The 18,512-nt window shown below is 49.0% G+C and overlaps 2 protein-coding genes across 2 annotated transcripts; one reads left to right on the forward strand and one right to left on the reverse strand.

The window, feature by feature from the left end:
• Positions 1 to 1,806: 1,806 nt before the first annotated feature.
• On the reverse strand, positions 1,807 to 2,999 carry ETH_00022960 (uncharacterized protein; the record flags this gene model as incomplete). The annotated part of the gene is made up of 2 exons (XM_013372615.1): positions 1,807 to 1,871; positions 1,997 to 2,999. 2 exons carry the CDS (start codon positions 2,997 to 2,999, stop codon positions 1,807 to 1,809), a joined length of 1,068 nt encoding a protein of 355 aa, XP_013228069.1.
• Positions 3,000 to 6,314: 3,315 nt separating this feature from the next.
• On the forward strand, positions 6,315 to 9,735 carry ETH_00022965 (dihydrouridine synthase domain-containing protein, putative; the record flags this gene model as incomplete). Its single annotated transcript, XM_013372616.1, has 10 exons — positions 6,315 to 7,038; positions 7,152 to 7,232; positions 7,392 to 7,519; positions 7,685 to 7,731; positions 7,931 to 8,060; positions 8,161 to 8,223; positions 8,686 to 8,763; positions 8,942 to 9,088; positions 9,263 to 9,325; positions 9,583 to 9,735. 10 exons carry the CDS (start codon positions 6,315 to 6,317, stop codon positions 9,733 to 9,735), a joined length of 1,614 nt encoding a protein of 537 aa, XP_013228070.1.
• Positions 9,736 to 18,512: the final 8,777 nt, after the last annotated feature.

Here is an 18,512-nt window from a genome sequence, read left to right on the forward strand (position 1 = left end):
ATTTAGAACCCGGAGGAGTGAAGACACCAGTTTTTTCGGTGCGAGAGATTACTTTGCATTTCCGAGCTGGAAGCATGGCGACCATGATGACGAACTTAGGACACCCATGACGCTTGCACACAGCTGCGTATGAATTCCCAAGCATATTCGTACTGCCTGAGACGTCATGCGTTTTACATTTTGTTGGGAAATGTGTCACTGGAACATTGTATGCCGCATTATTGGGATGAGCATCAATTTGGTCTGTGTTTCTGAACCCATATGAAGTCATCACTATATCTGATACGCGGCACAGTTCATTGGTTCGTGCACGTTGCTCGCATTTAGGCGCGCTTTGCATGAGTGCCCTTTCTCTGGGTATGGCGGTGCCGTTAATGTGATGAGCACAGTAGCCAAATCACGAAGGGCCAGAGTGAGCTTGGGCTCTCGCGTTAATCGCAGCGGACCCTTTGCTTGTGGGTGTTTGCTGTTTCATGCCGCGTTGACACTTTTTAATTTGTGTGTCTTTATTCTTTCAGCTGAAGCGTGTTACTGGCAATTTTTTCTTTGACGCGTCATGCATTTGAATATTGGTGTTGTAGCGCACAGCAACTTGTTCCGGACGGAGCAGCCTAGCGTGGTCAGAAGCACACTGCGCCTTGTACTGCATTTGTTGCTCTTGTATTGCTAGGGACAATGTTGCCGCGTGCCTTCCCGTCTGTTCGCTTCTTTGGGTTTTTCTACGCACCCCGAACAGCCCGGCAGGTCGGAACAGTGCTGGGCAGAGTGTTGCGCTGTGTCGGACGGGCGCACATTTGCCACTTTTGAGGAATATTTGGCTGTCAAGCAAGATGCAATCCTTATAGAAGGCCAAGCTAAGGCAATGTCCTTTCGTTGTTGGCGGCCAGTGTCTCATTCTCGGTGGTTGTCAGGTGGCTCGTGCACACCGAACTATGGGAACCATTTGATACAAAACAATTTCATTAGCTGTCGGTAGTCGTGAGATGGGCTATAGACGTTTCTTCGGCGCAAATTCCTCAGCTCCCGATTAGTCAGGTTGGTAGTGCTTTAATTGCTGCAGCTTGCACAGGTCCAGGCAGGGACAAGGGGACTTCTTTTTTCCGTCGCAGACCAGTGAATAAGGACCGTTTATTGGCCGGGCCTTCCCAGTGTTAGGTTACGGAAAGAAAGCGTAGCGCTGGCAGTGTGGAAGGGTTGCGGCACTCGAGAGCGTGGAGGCGCATCGCTTTTTGCCTCCCGCTGAGCCTGCGTGTATTGACCTAAATGTGCTGGTTGTCGGTTTCGATATACTTGAAGCACGCTTCTTGTGTGAAGCCTAGCCAAGTGAGACCATTTGTTTTTCCTTAACTTGATCGAAGATGGCGCACTGTAGCCCCACAACGTTTGACAGAGCTGCAGACTCCAACACATTCGGTGGTCCATCAGGACGAACTACGCTCACCACACCTCTGAAGAAGAATCGGATTTAATCAAAGGAAGTTTCATTGGGGCTACGTCATACCAGTATCAGCTTGCTGTAGCACAGTTTCCGCAGGTGCAGTGTGAAAGAATACTGTTGAGAACCAATCTGGCATTCTACCGCCAAGTGAGCAGCAGAGATACTTCATGGTGATGCGGTTCGTTTGATGGCACAGCTCAATGCTTCTCAGAGCACTAACGTGAGCTTCGCGGTGTCACTCATGGAATTCAAACTGCTTAAGTGCCTTTGTGGCTCTTATCAAAAACGCACTACTGGTGCCCTTGACATAAAGATATACTTGGAGGCAAGATCCTTGAAGCTTCCGCACCGTCTTCTAGGCCCCCACCTCATTTGCGACCCACAGTTGAAGAAAGCTTCTGCATGCGTCCCAAGAAGCAATCTCTCTCCGCTTCTGCACCACGAACACACAGTCAGTTCGTTCCTATTCGCATCGCATGCAATGGGAGGTTTCGTAACCTGATATGGGAATCTATACAAGCCCTAGTGCCGGCAGAAAGCAACAGCACAAGTGTTTACTCGCGATGCTGAAGTCAATTCGAGACACACCTAGCTTCATTACAGTAGTCTGTACAGTTTTCAACAGCTGCTGCTGCTGCTTCTGCTGTTGGTGGAGGAGCCTTGCGAAGTCTGCCCGCATTAGCTGCTGAGTTCCTTGGAGTAGTCGCACGCTTAGTAAGATTTCAAGAATGGCTGCAGATAGTACTGTGACTTTTCCTTCATAGACCCTCGTGAGCTTGCTAGTTTTGGGTCTGGCGTTACAAGGCAAGTATTGTGCACTCCGACATGCGCCATGCAACGCTGGCACTGCTTGTGGAGGCTGCAGTGGAGGTGATTCTCCCACCAACGGAGTGCTATTGGGAGCCAGCTGCTGCAGAAGTAAGAGCGCTTTGCAGACGGACAGCTCATATTCTGTCCCCCCTGGGATCTGCGAAGCTGAAGAGGATGCACCAGAAGCCCCTGGTGAATCTGGCGAAGGTAGCATCGCCTTGATTTTTGTAGACTCATCGGCAGATACGGCTGCTGCTGCCCGCTTTTCTGGAGTTGAGTGCGCCGCGGCCTCTTGCATTAAGGAGTTTCCATTTTCCTCCGGGGCAGGCATCCTATCTTCGGGGGCGACTTCTGCAGGAGCTCCTCCTAGTGCCTGAGAAAAAGTGCTGGGCTGCTCCAGCAACTCAGCATACGCTGCGTCATCAGCAATAAACGATGCTTGGTGGGCCAACACATCTGCATCAACTGACAGTCTTTCAGTATGTGGTGTTCCTGCAGACTCAGAGTCCCCCGCTTGCTGTCTCATGAGGCCGATGTGCTCATGTTCTGTGTGAAGGTAAAGCATTCCCCTAAGGCAGCGAATAACGCACAGGGACGCGTGGAATGCCTCTGCAAGCGACTTGAAGGACTTAGGGCGTAGATCCATCTCCTTCAGATGGCCGGCCTCCTTCATATAGTCCGCTGCGGCCTGACTTTCACATTTGAAAATAGCATCTCTATCATGGTAATGCCGCTGCGGGTTTTCTCCCATTGGAGTGGTTAAGGCGCTGCGCCACCGCTCTGGGGTCTCTCTGTTGGGAGTAGGAGACTCCAACAGACGGGGAATGACGTCTTCGCCGGATTGTTACGTTGTCCACAAACAGACTGTCTTAATCTCGCTCTTAAGAAGAAGGCGTCGTCGACGCTTGCTGCTCAACTAACGCTTGGCCTGCTGCTAGAGTGCAGGAGCTGGTGCTCCCGCCACAGAAGATCTAAAATGTTATGTGCCTCCACAGCCAGCACGAAATACCTGCATTCATATGGACTCGTAGTGATCTCTTGCACTATAATGGTCATAAAAAATCAGAACCGTAAAAAAGAATTGGTATGACGTAGAAGAAGCGTGGAATTATCCTGACGACCAAGAGGACGCGAAGAGCCGCACGGTATGAAACAAGATCCCATAAGTAATGCTGTACTGATACGACAATATGTTGTGAATTATGGACTGGAAGAAATTAAGGTACCATTTTAAGCACATATCTATTTAGGACTGCCCTAAATGAAGGCGATTCTCCTTGTTGCCTCTTCAAGAGCGAAGCCGTAATGGCTGGTTTCACGCACAGACAGTTGGTATGCAACGAAGGGCGAGTGCGCGTCCCCTGTTGGGTGTCACTTAGGTTGAGATATTAAATACACATTATTTGCAAAAGTGTTTCTAATGGTATGAGATTCTTAGCATGTCTTGAGATATATACAGGGGTTCTGCACATCATTCGCTGCGAGGCAAGCTTAGGTGTCATGTTCAGGACATCATGCGCTCTACAGCACGGCGCCCTAATAAGAGATGAAAATCTCGCATACCAGGGAATGCCAAAGGGAAAATGAACAATAGAGAGCTAGAATGGGTAATTTGGAGCTGCAAAAAAAAACCGTGAAAGCCGAAGGATACCATCGCGAAATTTGTTCCCCCTAAATGTTGTTTTTCCAAGCCTCGGGCTTGAGGGAAATCCTCATCTGCCCCCTGCAGAATGCAGTAATTTCACTGTGATGAACACACAGCACGCAAATAAGGAGCTTAGTACATTCACATACAAAAGTACACCACGTGGCGTAAATACAGGCATGCCGATACGGACATTTAAAATAGAAGGCAAGCCAGTGATACAGAACTACACGTAGGTGGCTCCACTATCTTATTGCACTGCGGCAAACTGCGGCAGTCTAGGACTCGCTGAGCAGCCAAATATGATGAAGACAACAGGTGGCCTGTGCCGATCGCACTGAATGATGCTGTTGTGTTTGGTGGTTAAGGGTTCGCTGCCCCTATTGTACTGCGGCACACTGCGACAGTATAGAACTCTCTGAGCAGCCAAATATCATGAAGGAGGCAGGTGATCTGCATCAGCTGCACTGAATGGCTTCGTCGCTTTTGGTGGTTAGCATGAGGCCATATCAAAGATGGCCTCGAGAGCAACGTAGTCGAGAAATTCAGACTCATGCAAATCAGGGTATATCGATGAACGCATTAATGAGGGTCTCACATCCAGTGCGCTTTGCAGTCAGTACCTGGGGTTAGGACTGCCATGCAGAGACTGAGAAGCGCCCAGAAAGAAAAACATGTATCCCTTGGAAGCTTGTATCTGCAATGATTTTGTTTGGACTCGCTAAAACTCTTCAAGGCTTTTACTAAGTAATAATAGATGTGAAACTATGTACCCAGAACCAAAGGGACACGTAGCAGCCCAAAATGAACCTACTTTATTGCATTCAGTGCAGGCAGCATCGACAGTAGATTTCTTGATGCTGAAGCTCTGCAGCAGAACTCCAGAGGACAGCGTTGGGGCATGCGGCAGTGGAGACAGGCGCGTCCGCATTTCCACCGCCACCGTTTAATCTCGCCGAAGTTCCCAGGCATTTGAATGCTATTGAGGCTATTCAGTTGCCGCTGCCATTGGATTTTTTATTCTTTGAGGTCGAGTGGAATATAAAACAGTAATTTAGAACCCAAAAGTGTTGTTTTTTGAACGTGCCTTTAAATGAGCAGGTCACTCGGCTCGGCAGATCTTACGTTACGCAGCCGATAGTATTTGCTGCCCAGGCCCCTGCCAACACAAAATGCAGGTCTTGCAGCAAAATGCAGAAGGGCTAGCAACCCTAGGAAATTCGTCCTTTAAAAGTGCTCTTGCCCATCTACATGGTACACATGCGTATACAACCTTATGTAGTAGTTCGGCGTAATTAGCAGCAGTAGTGTTTTTACCACTGGCCTTAAAGGTGCCACTGTTCTTTTCCCAGGTGTGCCTATGTCTGATATGGGATAAAAACAACCTTCCTCACTGGCTTAGTAACTTGTGGCAGCACAAATGTACTTTGACGGAAACTCCAGTCACTAAGTCGTGCAACGTTTCTGGGCAAGCTTGCCCTGAGATGGCCTGAAAATGCCTCAGTTAATTTTTTAACATAAAGGAGCCCGAATGTAGCTCGTCCCAAGCCCCAATAACGAAATTCCAGGCACATGAAGGCAGAGTCTCAAGCTCCACAGCTAATGCGACACTCACGGACGCGCGAGTTGTCTTGCTGTCGTCTTCAATTTCATCGCAGCAAATGAATTCAGATGACTCCAGTACTTTGCTACAATTGCGACTATAGCTTAGCCTATGTGCTATGAACGCTGGCACTGCGTCGGCCAATTAGAATATCACGATTAGCAATGAAGTAATAGATGCTGCGCGCCTTTTTTCACCGGGAAATACTTATGGTTTTCCTAAACAACAATGAACTTTAGAAATAAGAAGTCAGAATCACGGATTGCTTAACGTAAAGGTATGCTTTTCTCCAACGGTAAGCCGGTAAGCCACGGGCAGAAGCCTGGAGCTGACGATTGAACCAGCTCATGAACTGAAGTAAATTCTTCAGTTACGATGGCGTAAAAAGACATTTCATACTATACTCGGCCTTCTAATAATTAGCCAGGAGTACAACTGTCAGTTCTCGTCGACGTTTCAGAACCTAGCCCTCCAGCCTACATGATCTGTCATGGAAGCCAATCGATCTAAAGACTGTTATGTTGAACCCAGCAATTCAAAGCAAGTTGGAAGCGTTTCACCAAATTTGTTTCGCTGCTATGTTGATATGATCTTTGCGAGAGCTTGAGCGCCCACAATGGTTCGGCAACAAAGGGCTCTCATGTTTCTGTCCCCGTCGAGCATTTGGCAGTTCATTGGCGTATTCTGCTAGCAAGAGGCTGACTCTAGAGATTATTAAAGAGGGTTATCTTTTCATTAGGTACCACGAAAAAAGCTGAATTGAGTCAGTCAGCTAATTGAAGACGGGACAAACTCTCTTCTGGGATGAATTCTGCAGAATGTCAGCTCCCGCTACTGAGGGTACAGTTCTACATGACTCTAAATCCGATCACAGAGACAAGCCGGACCAACCTTATGAGTCTTCTAATACCGATGATTTAGCAGTGAAGCCGCCGATGCAGCACCTGTATGTGGGACAGATCAATAAATGTCCCAGCCCGGAGCCCCCAGACGTTACGCGTACAGATCTGGTAAAAGGGCCAACGGATGGGACAAATATTGCTGCGATTGCATCAAGCAGTACGCTGGGCCAAAACCAACAAAAACGTTGTGCTCCGGAGCTCACCAGCTCTGCCGAAGGAGGCACTTCCGGAGCTGCTAACGGGATTTACGTTGCAAGCAAACTAAAACATCAAGTCGACAGCAGCTCCAATTCTCTGCAAAGGCATTCCAAACGCTCTAGAACAACCGAAGAATCAAGCTGTGAAGGGGCACCAATCCCAGAAACAGAGGACAGTACAGAAACGAGCCACCACCTTCACTCGACAAAAGCAGGCATTTTGCCAGAGGTGCCACACGAGGAAAGTGAGCGTCAGTCGGAAAATGAGCGTCAGTCGGCTCAAGCTGGAACCCAGGAAATGCTTAACAATGATAATCTTGCAGAGAAATACACCTCGGCTTCCGTGCACGCTTTGGGACTCTACAATTCTTCCTGGATACTTGCTCCCATGGTGCGGATAAGCACCTTGCCTTTCCGGTTGGAATGCCTGAAGTATGGAGCAGGTGGGACCCAAGCACTGAAACACAAGATTCAGAAAAAACGTCACAGGCTGAATTCTTTTGGAGCTTGTTGCGCAAGAGTGGAACTAGAGTAATTGTTGTTCTGCGCTTGATAGATGTCGTCTACACTGAAGAGATTGTGGACAGAAAGCTCCTTGATACAAAGAGGCACATCAACAAGGACTTTGGCACCATTGGTAAGCCTAAGGCATGCATATTATGCGTGTTTTGACAGATTAGATCATGTGGGATGGGTACGCATGCGGAGTTTTGGCACTGAACTGATGTCACGGTGCAGCTTACATTTTTGGTGTAGCAGCACAGCAGCATTACTCTTTATGGTTGCTGCGTTGTAGAATACATCAGCAAGAGCGACAGACGCTGTATTTTCTCTACTTGCGAACTCGAGAAGGGCAAAGTCATCCTACAACTTGGAACGGCTGACGCCACACGCGCTCTGCAGGCAGCAACAGTTGCCATACAGGTCGGTCTTTTACTACTGCGTCCTCCTGGCATGTTACTAAAATGCGTAACCGGCGGTACTACGCAATTTTTAATGCCGCGTAGCTTGTTCATGCTGACTGAGTGCCTGAGAGCCTTGTGTGCTGAAGCAGCGTTGATGTTCTCAATTTTTCTGTGCGCTTTTCAGGATGTTGCAGCAGTGGATATTAATATGGGCTGTCCTAAGAGCTTTTCGTACGCCATATGGGGCCCTTCAACCACGGCAGGGAAAATCAGCGACGAAGTAGATTTAACCAGAAAGCATGTGGCATGACGGCTCACATGGGGATTCCACAGCGTACTCCTCTCCTTTTGCAGAGCTCTAGTTCAGGTATTTTTGTGTGTTTTTTCGTGGGCTACAGCTCAGTCCCCGTGTGTGTTTCGTGCCTGGTAGGGTAAAAGGCGGCATGGGAGCGGCCTTGCTTCAGACGCCAGACCTGGCGATGGATATCCTGAAGACCCTCGTCCGAAATGTTCCCTGTCCAGTCACGTGTAAAATTCGTCTCCTTGAAACAATGGAAGAGGTTAGAGCTTGATCCGTCGAGCTAAAGGTGCCCCCTGAGTAGCTGACCTCTAGAGCAACGTGTGCTTTTATCCAGGTATGCGTCTGCGATGCTCCTTCAGACTGTGGATTTCGCACGGAAGTGCGAAAGCACAGGAATAGCAGCCATCGCGGTTCATGCGAGGGTACGTTTAGAGTAGTATGCCTTAACGGAAACGCTCGCCTTACACTTCCACCAGCTGAATGCAAGTAGCCAGTATGGTGCTTGAAGAGCCTCAAGAAGAAGCTAGCTTCAGCCCAGTATTTGTCTTTACAGAAGCGCCACGAACGACCTGCACACAGGGCAAACTGGCAAGCTTTTCCAGTGAGTACCGTAGATACCGCATGCTGATATCGGATTCCACATCCCTGTAGTTTGTAGAGCACAAGCATGCGTTGACGATTCGTAGTTGGTGAAAGCATGAGGCCGCAATTCCTGCTGTAAAGTGTATTGCTGTTTACAGCCATCCTCGCCACTGGCAGTTGCACAGCCTCACTAGAATGATAGCTCTTATTTGTTTCCTGATCTTTGTATCCTTATGAACAAAAGTCCAAGTCTCTTTCCCTTTTTGCGGCTTCCGTACGCTGTGTGGCATATGCTTTCACAGTTGCTGCGAAGTGCTCTTAAAATCCCACTGATCGCGAACGGTGACTTTCTTTCGGCTGAAGATGCGACTCGTTTTCAAGTATGCTTGAGCAGGATGCAGCTTGTGTCTTGCCATATTTCGGTTAAATTGAGCATAAGGAGCTAACAACGCCAAAGCGTTATCTTTAGTAAGCTCTAAGACGGCAAGAAGTGCTGTAAGCTACTTGTGTACAAAACATATTGCTGGTGCCGGTTGTTATTCTGGTGCCATGGCGCAGGATTCGTACCACATTGGAAATTTGATGTTCGCTAGAGGAGCTATGTGGGATCCATCACTATTTGCCCAGAAGAAGGTGGTGACTACGGAGGGCACGGCTGCGTGCTCTTTTGAGCGTACTGCTGTTCTCCAGGATTACATAAAGCGTGTATGTTGCAGCCAGAAAGGTTGCTTGCTAGATGTACCGCCAAGCTTTGATGGCGGACTTGGTGCATCTAAATTTGCTTTAGACGTACGGCCTGAGGATGACTACGGATTGCCTCATGTTACCCCCAGAAGCTTTAAATAGGCGCTATTTGAGTTGCACTTCTTTTCCATACAGGCAGTACTCTGCGGTTCGCCGTATCAGTCGATTAAGTTCACGCTTCAAGAAATGACTGCACGGGTATGTTCTTTTAGCGTCGACGTTTGCAGCTTTTGCATGCTAGCAGGAACCTGATGTTGGCTATTGAAGACATGCTGCACTCGTTAGTTTTTGCTTTGAATGTGGTGAATACTGGGGCTACACTCGCGTGCTCTTTTGGTTCTATTTTCTGGTGTCCATTCCGGATATTTTTGTAGCTTAGCAGTCGTGTATATTGGCATTCACACCTCTTCAATCATGACTGCGCTGGGTCAACTTCCATTTGTTCCGCCTGACAGGATAGTGATAAGAAGCTCAAGCTGGACTTGGTCGCGGCGAATTCAACTGCCAAGCTTTGTGATGTTTTCGGATTAGGCGACTTCTACAAAAGCATCGAGCACGTCCCCTACGCCAATACACTAAATTACTACAAGCACATTGATATTGGATAAGCTACCATTTGCTTAGTCGCAACGCTACTCACCAGCGTTTCCCTGACAACGTTTTCCATCCCGATCTGCATGGTAGACAGCATCAGCAAAGTGGAATGCGTCTACACAGGTTTTAACAACACTTTGTGGCTGACACAGCACAACGTTTTCCAATTGTCAAGTCCCGCTCTTGATTGGTCGTGGAAACAAGCTTCAAAGCAACTTCTTGAAGTGCCGCGTCGAATGCATTGTTGATACTTTTCACGTGGTGCATGAAATGGAAAGGATTTCTCAGATTTTTAAACGCAGGGCTGTTCAGCGTAATTACTGGGTGTATAAAGGCTGACGCAGGTTGTTTCTGCTGAAGTAAGACTGATCTGTTTAAGGTGAAGACGTGTGGCGCTAGCTTTCTAGTGTATCATTAACTTCCACAGGTAGCGCAGCGTTTTTAAGAAACATAGAAATGCTAAGCGCGAGAAAGAGCACTTGTATGATTAAGAGGCTATTTCCCCTCAATTAGTCAGCTCTGCGGATTGCAACGTGCTATCGCAAGTCCCCTTTCACATAAAGTTCACAATCTCCTGGGGTCCGTACGGCCAAACCACTCCAGTCTGCCTCGGTTGCCATGTCTTGGTAGTTCTGGTGCATTGCTGCTTCCTGGGATGCCCTTTCGGGCACTGCGCGGCGGCCTTCAACGGGTGCAAGGTCGTTTCTCTTCTTGAGCTCTGGCTGTTGCGATCGTGTCAGTAGCTGGTCAACGACGTTTATTCGTATAAAAGTCCTTTCTGCTGCATGTGGCGGCTCCTGCATCTGTACCTCTATGGCTAATGGTACGCAGCCTAATACAGGAGCAACGCATCACACATAGGGCGGGACGTGAAATAGTGCCTGTGACTCGAAATTTTAGAGTGCGCACTGGGCAGCCAAGGTTTTCTTCCAACTCCCATTTTTTTGAAAGTAAGCGGGTCTTTTGCAGACCTCTGGTTTTTTCAACTGGAGTTCCAAATATTGCACCGGTGCGCGAGTCGATTGCTATGCCGGCAGGAAATTTCCTAAGAAACGTAGCACACTACATTGCGTCGGTGCAAACGATAAAAGCCAGTAGAGTGCATGCACTTGCCAACCACTGGACAGATGCTGAAGATGATCTGTACAGGTGTGTTTCTTAATATTTATTGGCAGCATACGAAACTGGTTTAAAGTAGAGATGATAGGGCCCTTCTATTAATGCTGGGATAGCGAAAAAATGACCCTTGAGGACAGTTATACTGGAATTGACGCCGTAAGAGAATCGATTCGGATACCGAATTCGGTTCCGTTCCGTGTCCCAATATTCGCAGTTTCGTCCGAAGGTGCCAGCCTTGCAGACACAGCTTTCGCATAGGACCACGCAAAACGAGTGATGATATGTTGGGAGTACAATTGCGCGTTGGCCAAACAATGCACAAATACTTAGAATTCAAGTTGAAAAAATTTGGGGTCCCTCACACTCCATATTTGGGGACTCCTCCATTTCTGCAAGGCCTTCCGTGGCACACGACATCTACATCGGGGCACTCAATGACTCCTCTTTCCGTGCCTGGAACTTGCTTCTGCTGTCCTTTTTCGCCTCGCATACATACTGTCGTTTTCTCAGTGCCATTTTGCAGCTTGCTTGTTACTTGCGCAGCAACCCACTTGACAGGCTTTGCTACCGGCAGCATCATGGGTGCTTCGATCCGGTCATCGTCCGATACACACGTGATTCTGCGACAATTCCTTTTATTCCTTGATGCCGGAGCTAGCTCCATCATGCTCTTTACACATCTGCTCCAATGACACAAGTGACGTGCGAGCGCGCAGCTGCCTATGAGCGTGCTACTCAAACTGCGCACGACGAGCAATGACGTGCTACACAAGGGGCGCACTATCAGATGCTGGCGTGACGAATAAATGACTCACTGCTCATAGTCAAAACCGTTTAGGTACATTACGTTGTGGCTTCCTTGTCCCTCATCAGTCACTCGTTCATTCGGGTTGCTTGTTTTGACGTCAACAAATGAGTTTTCCACTGCGAATTTATTATCCGAAGTCCTGGGCGCAGCAGGCACGGTCTGCTCAAAAGGCTTGCACCTTTGGGCATCTTGATCATCTGAACTTTTCCTGAGAGCACGGTTGAACGGCATATTCCATATTCACAGAGCCTCGTGCAGTGCGGTACGCAAGGATTCACTTCGAAATAAGATAGGAGACGATCATCCTAAGTTTTGCAGATGGCTTGAAAGTTGGGCTCCTGTGATTAGCGTGATCATTAAAACCTTTACGCTGCCGGTTCTCACCGGAGAAATTCTCTTGCCCAGGTGTGTTCTCTTATGTACCATCCTGTGTCCTCCATTGCAGCGAGCAGCAGCTCCATAGGGAGCTCTTCTGAAAATCAACACGGAGCTAGGTACCTCCGATGAAAAAAGGCCTTTAAGTGGCAATAAGCATGAGGAAATTGCCTTTGTATCTTTGGGGGGCTCGAAATGTTTTGTTTCGTACTAACCTTTGACTGCATACGCTGTTCCGGGACCTTCTACGTGAGGTCCCAGAAAGGAAGGCTCAAAAACTGGAGTGGGCGCACAGATACAGAGGAAAGTAGGTTAATGGCTTGTTACGTAATTGTTGGCAGATTTTCAAAGAACATGCACTTGGTATCACGGAAATTGACTCCACCGGAAGACAGTGAAGACTAAACTGTGAGACGGAACGACTCCCAGAAGAACTACAGCTGCTTAGTTAGGTGGCAGATAGCAGGCAACTGCACTGCAGCAGTATCCGATCGCCTGGCTGTGCACGCTGTGCAGTATTTGACTCTTGCTGACAGGCTAACAACGCGCTCACAGCGTGGGCCTGATTGATACAAGGAGATCTCCAAGCCAATCACATCAGTGCAACCAAAATAGCGCCGTATTGCACCCTTGATCTCAGGAGTTGTGAGAAAATAGCGGCGCCGCGCGCGCGTTTCTGCTGCCGCCCGTGAAGAAGTTGCCGTTGCTTTGAACCTATGAAAGCCTCTCTGGATGATGGGGAGATTTATGTCGAAGTTCAACACTTCTGTTACAGCATGAATTGCAGGAGGCCAGCCTACGCGCTTGGCATCGTGAAGCCGCCTGTTTGATGTTTCACCGCAGGAGACAACATTTTGCTCTTCAAAATTAGAGTGCACATTGGTGGTCTATTGTCCCGTGCAGACTCAGGCAAAGTTCCAGCCTTCTTCCAGGGTACTCGAACAACATTGGTTTCACACACCGTAGCGCTTCCTTCCTCCAAGCGTGGTTCCACGTTAGGAAAAAAGGCAGCGTCTGCACATTGACGCCAACCGCGTTGATAATGTACATGAGTATTCGATCGATAGTGTGAGAGAATGATGTTTTTCTGCTGGAGTACAGCTTTTCTGCCTCAGCGACCGGAATCGAGATGCAAGCTGCAATCGGGCGGTAGTCGTCATCAACTTGACAAACATCTGCAGAAATAAAATGCCGTCTTCAAAATAGAGGCAGGCCAGTATACACGCTCTAATATTTTCAATTACTCAAAGAAGCTCCACGAACTACTTGCGCGAAGGAGAGCACTACTGCGCAGGCATCTAGCAGCAGGCACGTTAATTTATCGCAACAACCCTACAGGTTCCATTCTCCTTCGGGCTTTTCGATGTGCGAAACGACAACAGGACATCAGCATCTTCGACTATTCCAAGCGAATGGTGCTCCGTTTCAGTCTGCAGGCGCCGAAGGCTCGGTAGACGACACTTTCCGCACTTGCCCACCCTGTGTTGCCTGCACAGTAGCGCCTGCAAATGCAGTAGAGCTACAAAACAACCCTGTGGAGCTCATTAACTGACAGTGCCATGGCGTAGGCTGCGATGAGAGCAGATTCATCATTCACCGCTCAGTAGTGGAAACGAGCCCGCATGCGTTTGGCTGGAGAGCTTATGCCCTTACGTGTCGCTCTTATTTTCAAGTTTGACAGTCAGCGGTCCAATTACCCGATTAACCCTCACAGTTCGCTGTAGCCACCAGAGCGCGGCGGGCACAAGTTCCACTTCAAAGAAGCGACGGATGTCGTTAAAACGCAGGGCATGCTGCACTTCTGTGGCTTTAACTGCGTCTTCAGGGAGATCTGCCGCGGTTTGATCGAGTAGGTTTTTGATAGGCTTGTCTCGCGCAACAGCGGGCTGTTCCACAGTTGCTGGCGTTTCACCTCCTCGGTTCAGTTGTTTGTTCAGATTGTTTTGGAGATTCTCCCCTAGCGGGCTCAGAAAGTCCGCAAACCAAGCATGGACTCGAAGTGGAAGAAAAATTCCGCTTTTTTTGCTGATTTGAGACACTTGGGCAAAACGAGGAGTCACTCTATGGATATCTTCGGATGGAATCGGTGTTACGGATTTTACTCTGCTAGGCCACTGGCCGTTCTTTTCATAATTGGCTGCGTTAGTTGGCAAGTGCTTGGGACTGTGTAAAGGAAGTCTTGCTAACCGTCTGTATCTGAAGGAGGCATGGACGCCAAGGGCTGAGTTATGCCCAACTTTCCCATCATTATGGTCCTGTTGGGTGCTCTCTGCAAATACGCGGTGTGGCAAAGCACTGTGCAACGTGTGAACCTGACATAAATACTTTGATTGAGAACACACGGGTAGCGGCTCTTTGTCTTTCTCTTCCGTCTGTATTTCAACGGCGCTTAAGGCGCGGGCAGTAGAAGAGGAAGGGTTGAGCAGCGCTAACGTTTCGGCCAGAGCTTTTGACGCTTTGGGTGGAGCTCCTTCTGGATAGGAAGGTGTAAACTCTACAGCCGCTGCAGCAGAAGAGTAATTACTCGAGAGAATTCTTTGTGTCGCTGTAATGACTATGAATATATAACAAATCGGAAGAGCTTTCTTCCATGCAAAAACACGCCACCCAGCTCTATTACTGGAAACGCCCCAGGAAATCCACTCCATGTAGCGACCCATTTGCTACACTGGACCAGGCTGGTGATTTGCTAGGCAAGCAACTGCGGGCGCTGCGGCCAGCGTGCGTGGGCTTCCCTGTGTGGAAATGCAACTACCCAGATTCACCATCACTTGTTCAGGCAGGGCCTGCGCAAGGTCACTTACGGAGCCACCTGTATTATGATTCCTTCGTATGTTATTGACAATGAACCTTAATGCGGAGGACAGTGCACCTTAGCAACAGAAGGGAACGCACGCGGAGGACACCGCCGAGCCCCAGGAGGGATGCACTAAACAACTATTCAGCTGCGTACATTTCGTAGGATTCACTCCAGTCACAGGAAAGCAGCCTTTTTGGTGGCTGGAGATATGGAACATAAAAAATTGACGAAGTTTTAGTTTTCTTCGTGCATGCAGCCCGTGCATCTCAGAGGCTAGTCGCAAACGTAGAAGGGCAGCGCGTGTGCAAGAACCAACGCTCCCCTTGTTGCTAGCCAGCTGGTTGGAGCAGATTAATATGGTTAAAGCGCAGAGATGCGCGCTCTATGGCTTCTTCATAGAAGACAGGCAGCTTGCGCAGCCTTTGGGGTGAGCCATGTGTATGCACAAACCACTGGACCATGCCCGCGTTATCAGTTTCTGGAATTTTGTGCTGAGCACCAAGCTGGTGCCCAACAGATTTCCACCTTCTTTTAGATGACATACAATAAACTTGGAAAGCCATTCTTCCTTTTTGGAGACTTTCCACTTTCTGAAGTCCCGTTACTGGTGGCCACAGCAGACATCAGATCTTGCTACACAGTCCTACCAGCGCATCAGCTTGGAGCTGCAGTAGAGGAAAATGGACAAAATCTTCAGCAGTAGAATCTTCCAAACGTGACAAAACTTTGGAAAGACCAGGCTAGCGGTCCTTAGAACGGAAACATAAGGAGACCTTCCTGACACATATGTAGCATGTGTTCTATGTGAGCCAACAGAAGTTCCATTGTTTGTTCTTGATGAAAGCACAGAAATCACATACTTTAGGGCAGTTGTTTGAGTGCTTGGACAGGGAGGGAAGCACTATTTTTTGAGCAAGGCTGTCCTCTAGGCTCGTCAAGTGCACATTCGGTTCTTGGGAGGTGCACCTCTGCACGGTTGTTCTTTCATATCCGTTGAAACATGCAGAACCTTTCGTGTTCAAAAACTGCAGGGGGGCTGGGAATCTGCAGTAAGCAGTATGTGTACGGCATTCTAGCAGCGCTTGAGCGCCCTCGAACTTACCCGTTTTGCTTAGACATGATATCAGCTGTAGCTGCTCTAGCCACCGACACAATTGCACTTTTTCTCCTTGGTGTGCATTGTGACTTTGTTTTCATCTGGTTACGCATAAAGGTAGCTTCACGGTGCATTGCAGCTAAAGCTGCATCTGCAGTTTGAGGGTATACGCGGGGCAGTGTTTCTCGTTAGAGGTTTCGTTGTAAGTTGAACACGTTAAGTGAAGCCCGAGCTTACGAGCCAGGATTGGCATGCACTGTCCTTTCTTTGCAAATAACACCTGTGTATGTGCCTTTTCTGGCGTTCTCCTCGTCCGTAGGCGACTCTTCAGCGGACACGACGGAGTTCGCATTTGTTCATATAATACTCATGGGCGTATCTCGGCATACGCACGTGTAGCTGCCCATACCACGCAGCATCAAACCAGGGGAGCGAGAGGCATCCTATGCGCTAGCCTGAACCAAAAGGCTGGTTCTACCTGCAAGAGCGGGAGTGTAGGTTGTGCGAGCCCATGAGTTGTATGATGTGGCTATTGTGGCCCCCGTTCACAGGCGTACGGCTGCACTTTTGCGTCCAGAATCATGCTGCCACCCGAATTACCGATGCCTCTGGGTATGTGAACTGTCATGCGCAGTGCTTGCCTACTTGTACGCAGGCGAGGTCGTGCTTTTATTGTTCGTTGTTCCCTGGCTTTAAAAGTCGGTACTTAAACTGCCGCTTGAGCCATCCAAAGGTTCGTTTGGACTAGCTTCTTTTCCTCCTGACATACAAGTCTTCTTTTGAGCTGTCTCTGTAGCTTGACGGTTTCGGCCTGTGCTACTTAGCGTATGCCTGCTGTAAACGACGGTCAGGAACGAACTGGGTGGACAAGAACACTTCGATGCTGTGACAGCCTCACCTAAAACTGATCAACGATAAGGTACAGAGTGACTGGCCCACCGCCTATACTTCGAGCTCTCAAGCCCATGGCGTCTTCTTCAGGGCAAACGATTATGAAATATCCTCATTTCGAAGGCTGCCGTCGAGACCACGGTCAATGCCGCTAATAATCAGGGAGCGCCACATCAGCTGAAGTCAACGGCGTAGTCACGCACTCTTCTCGCGAAATTATCTCCAAGATGGGCACAAGAGGACACAAGCAATAGCATAAAAATCCCCCAATCCATTGATATCTAGGAAGTCCAGTCCGAGGCCGCAAGCCTTGTGTACATGCACGGCAGAGCATTCAAGCCATCTGGAGCTTACTCGCCTCTGTGTGGTCCTCTGCATGGCAGAGCAGTCGGCGAAGGCTTGACACGACCAAGTAGTTTGCAGCGGGCTGCAAAAAGTCAGCCAACACGCATGACACCTGTTTGTAGCCATCAATGGAAATAAAAGTAAGGCAATTTTCACCGAACAAACTGACTTCACAGGCACCGTGGGGTAACACGCCGTAGCGCCAAAACCAGCATTTGGCTCAATCGTGCACAGCTCTGATGAAGCCGCGTCTATCGAAGCAATAACCAGAACGGGCGACTACGCGGTTAGATCCTTGGCAACTCTCGACAGGCCAGAGGCTCAAGCTGCTCCGGATGGATTGAGAAATCGCTGTGAGCAGCTTCACAGTATTGATGTAAAGCCTGGGTAAGGGGTTTACAAGCCGCCAGGGGTAGTGCGCGCGACAGCATCTTCAACTAAATCAGCTCCAATGCGAAACAAACTGTGTAAGCCGCCGGACGAGTGCTCCAAAGATCTCAGTTGGGCATAAACAGGAAACAAAACAATACAAAGCTGGGCATCCTCACTTAGAGAAAACGTACGAAAAAGTATCGCTTGCAGGGGGGAAAACAGCAGTAGCGAGGACCACTGCCTCGGGCACCAGCATGGTGTAATGATGAGACAAATCCTGTCCAATGAAGGAGAATCACGGAACACCCGACAAACCTTCAACTTTAAGGAAATGAGGGGCAGGACGGGAAGGTGCAACGGTGCCTGTTGAGAGCAGTGTGATGCCTTGCTCGCGCTTGAGGCAGACTGCCGGGCATCAAGCTTCAATAGGACAAGCACACAGCTGCAGATACGTCGCCGGCATGCCACACTTCAGTTCAGCTTGTGAAGAACTGTTGAGAGTAGCATTGTTGCACCTTACGCGGCGCTACCCAAGCAACCCTCGTTTCTGTTACAAGGATAATAAAAACAGCTGGATAGTTGGAGCCTTCTGGTACTGAGTACACTTGGGCTCGGAGCCTGCTTAGCCTGCCTCATTTTGTGCGTTTCGTCACGCTATCAAGATGCGGGTGGGGCACTGCTCGTTAACTCGTTGCAGGCTCCAAAGGAGCACAAAAGAGCCGCATCTAGGCATTTCACGGACAACCTGCCCCAGCCATTGTGCCTGGGGCCTTCTCTTGCCGCGCCTAATGGAAGTGCGTGCCTCAAAAATCAAAACCGATTCACGACTTCTGCAACGTTAACGTTGCTCCCTTTCATATTTACGAGTCCCACAGCTGCTCTGCCGCTGCTGTACACAGCTGCTCTGCTGCTGCTGTAGCCTAATGAAAAGCCTTCTCGACCATACATAAGCCATCTGGTGGGTCGGGGAGTGCTCTTCACCGTG

This window comes from Eimeria tenella, genomic scaffold (assembly GCF_000499545.2).
Source record: "Eimeria tenella Houghton genomic scaffold, Eth_scaff100, whole genome shotgun sequence".
NCBI classification, from domain to species: Eukaryota; Apicomplexa; class Conoidasida; order Eucoccidiorida; family Eimeriidae; genus Eimeria; species Eimeria tenella.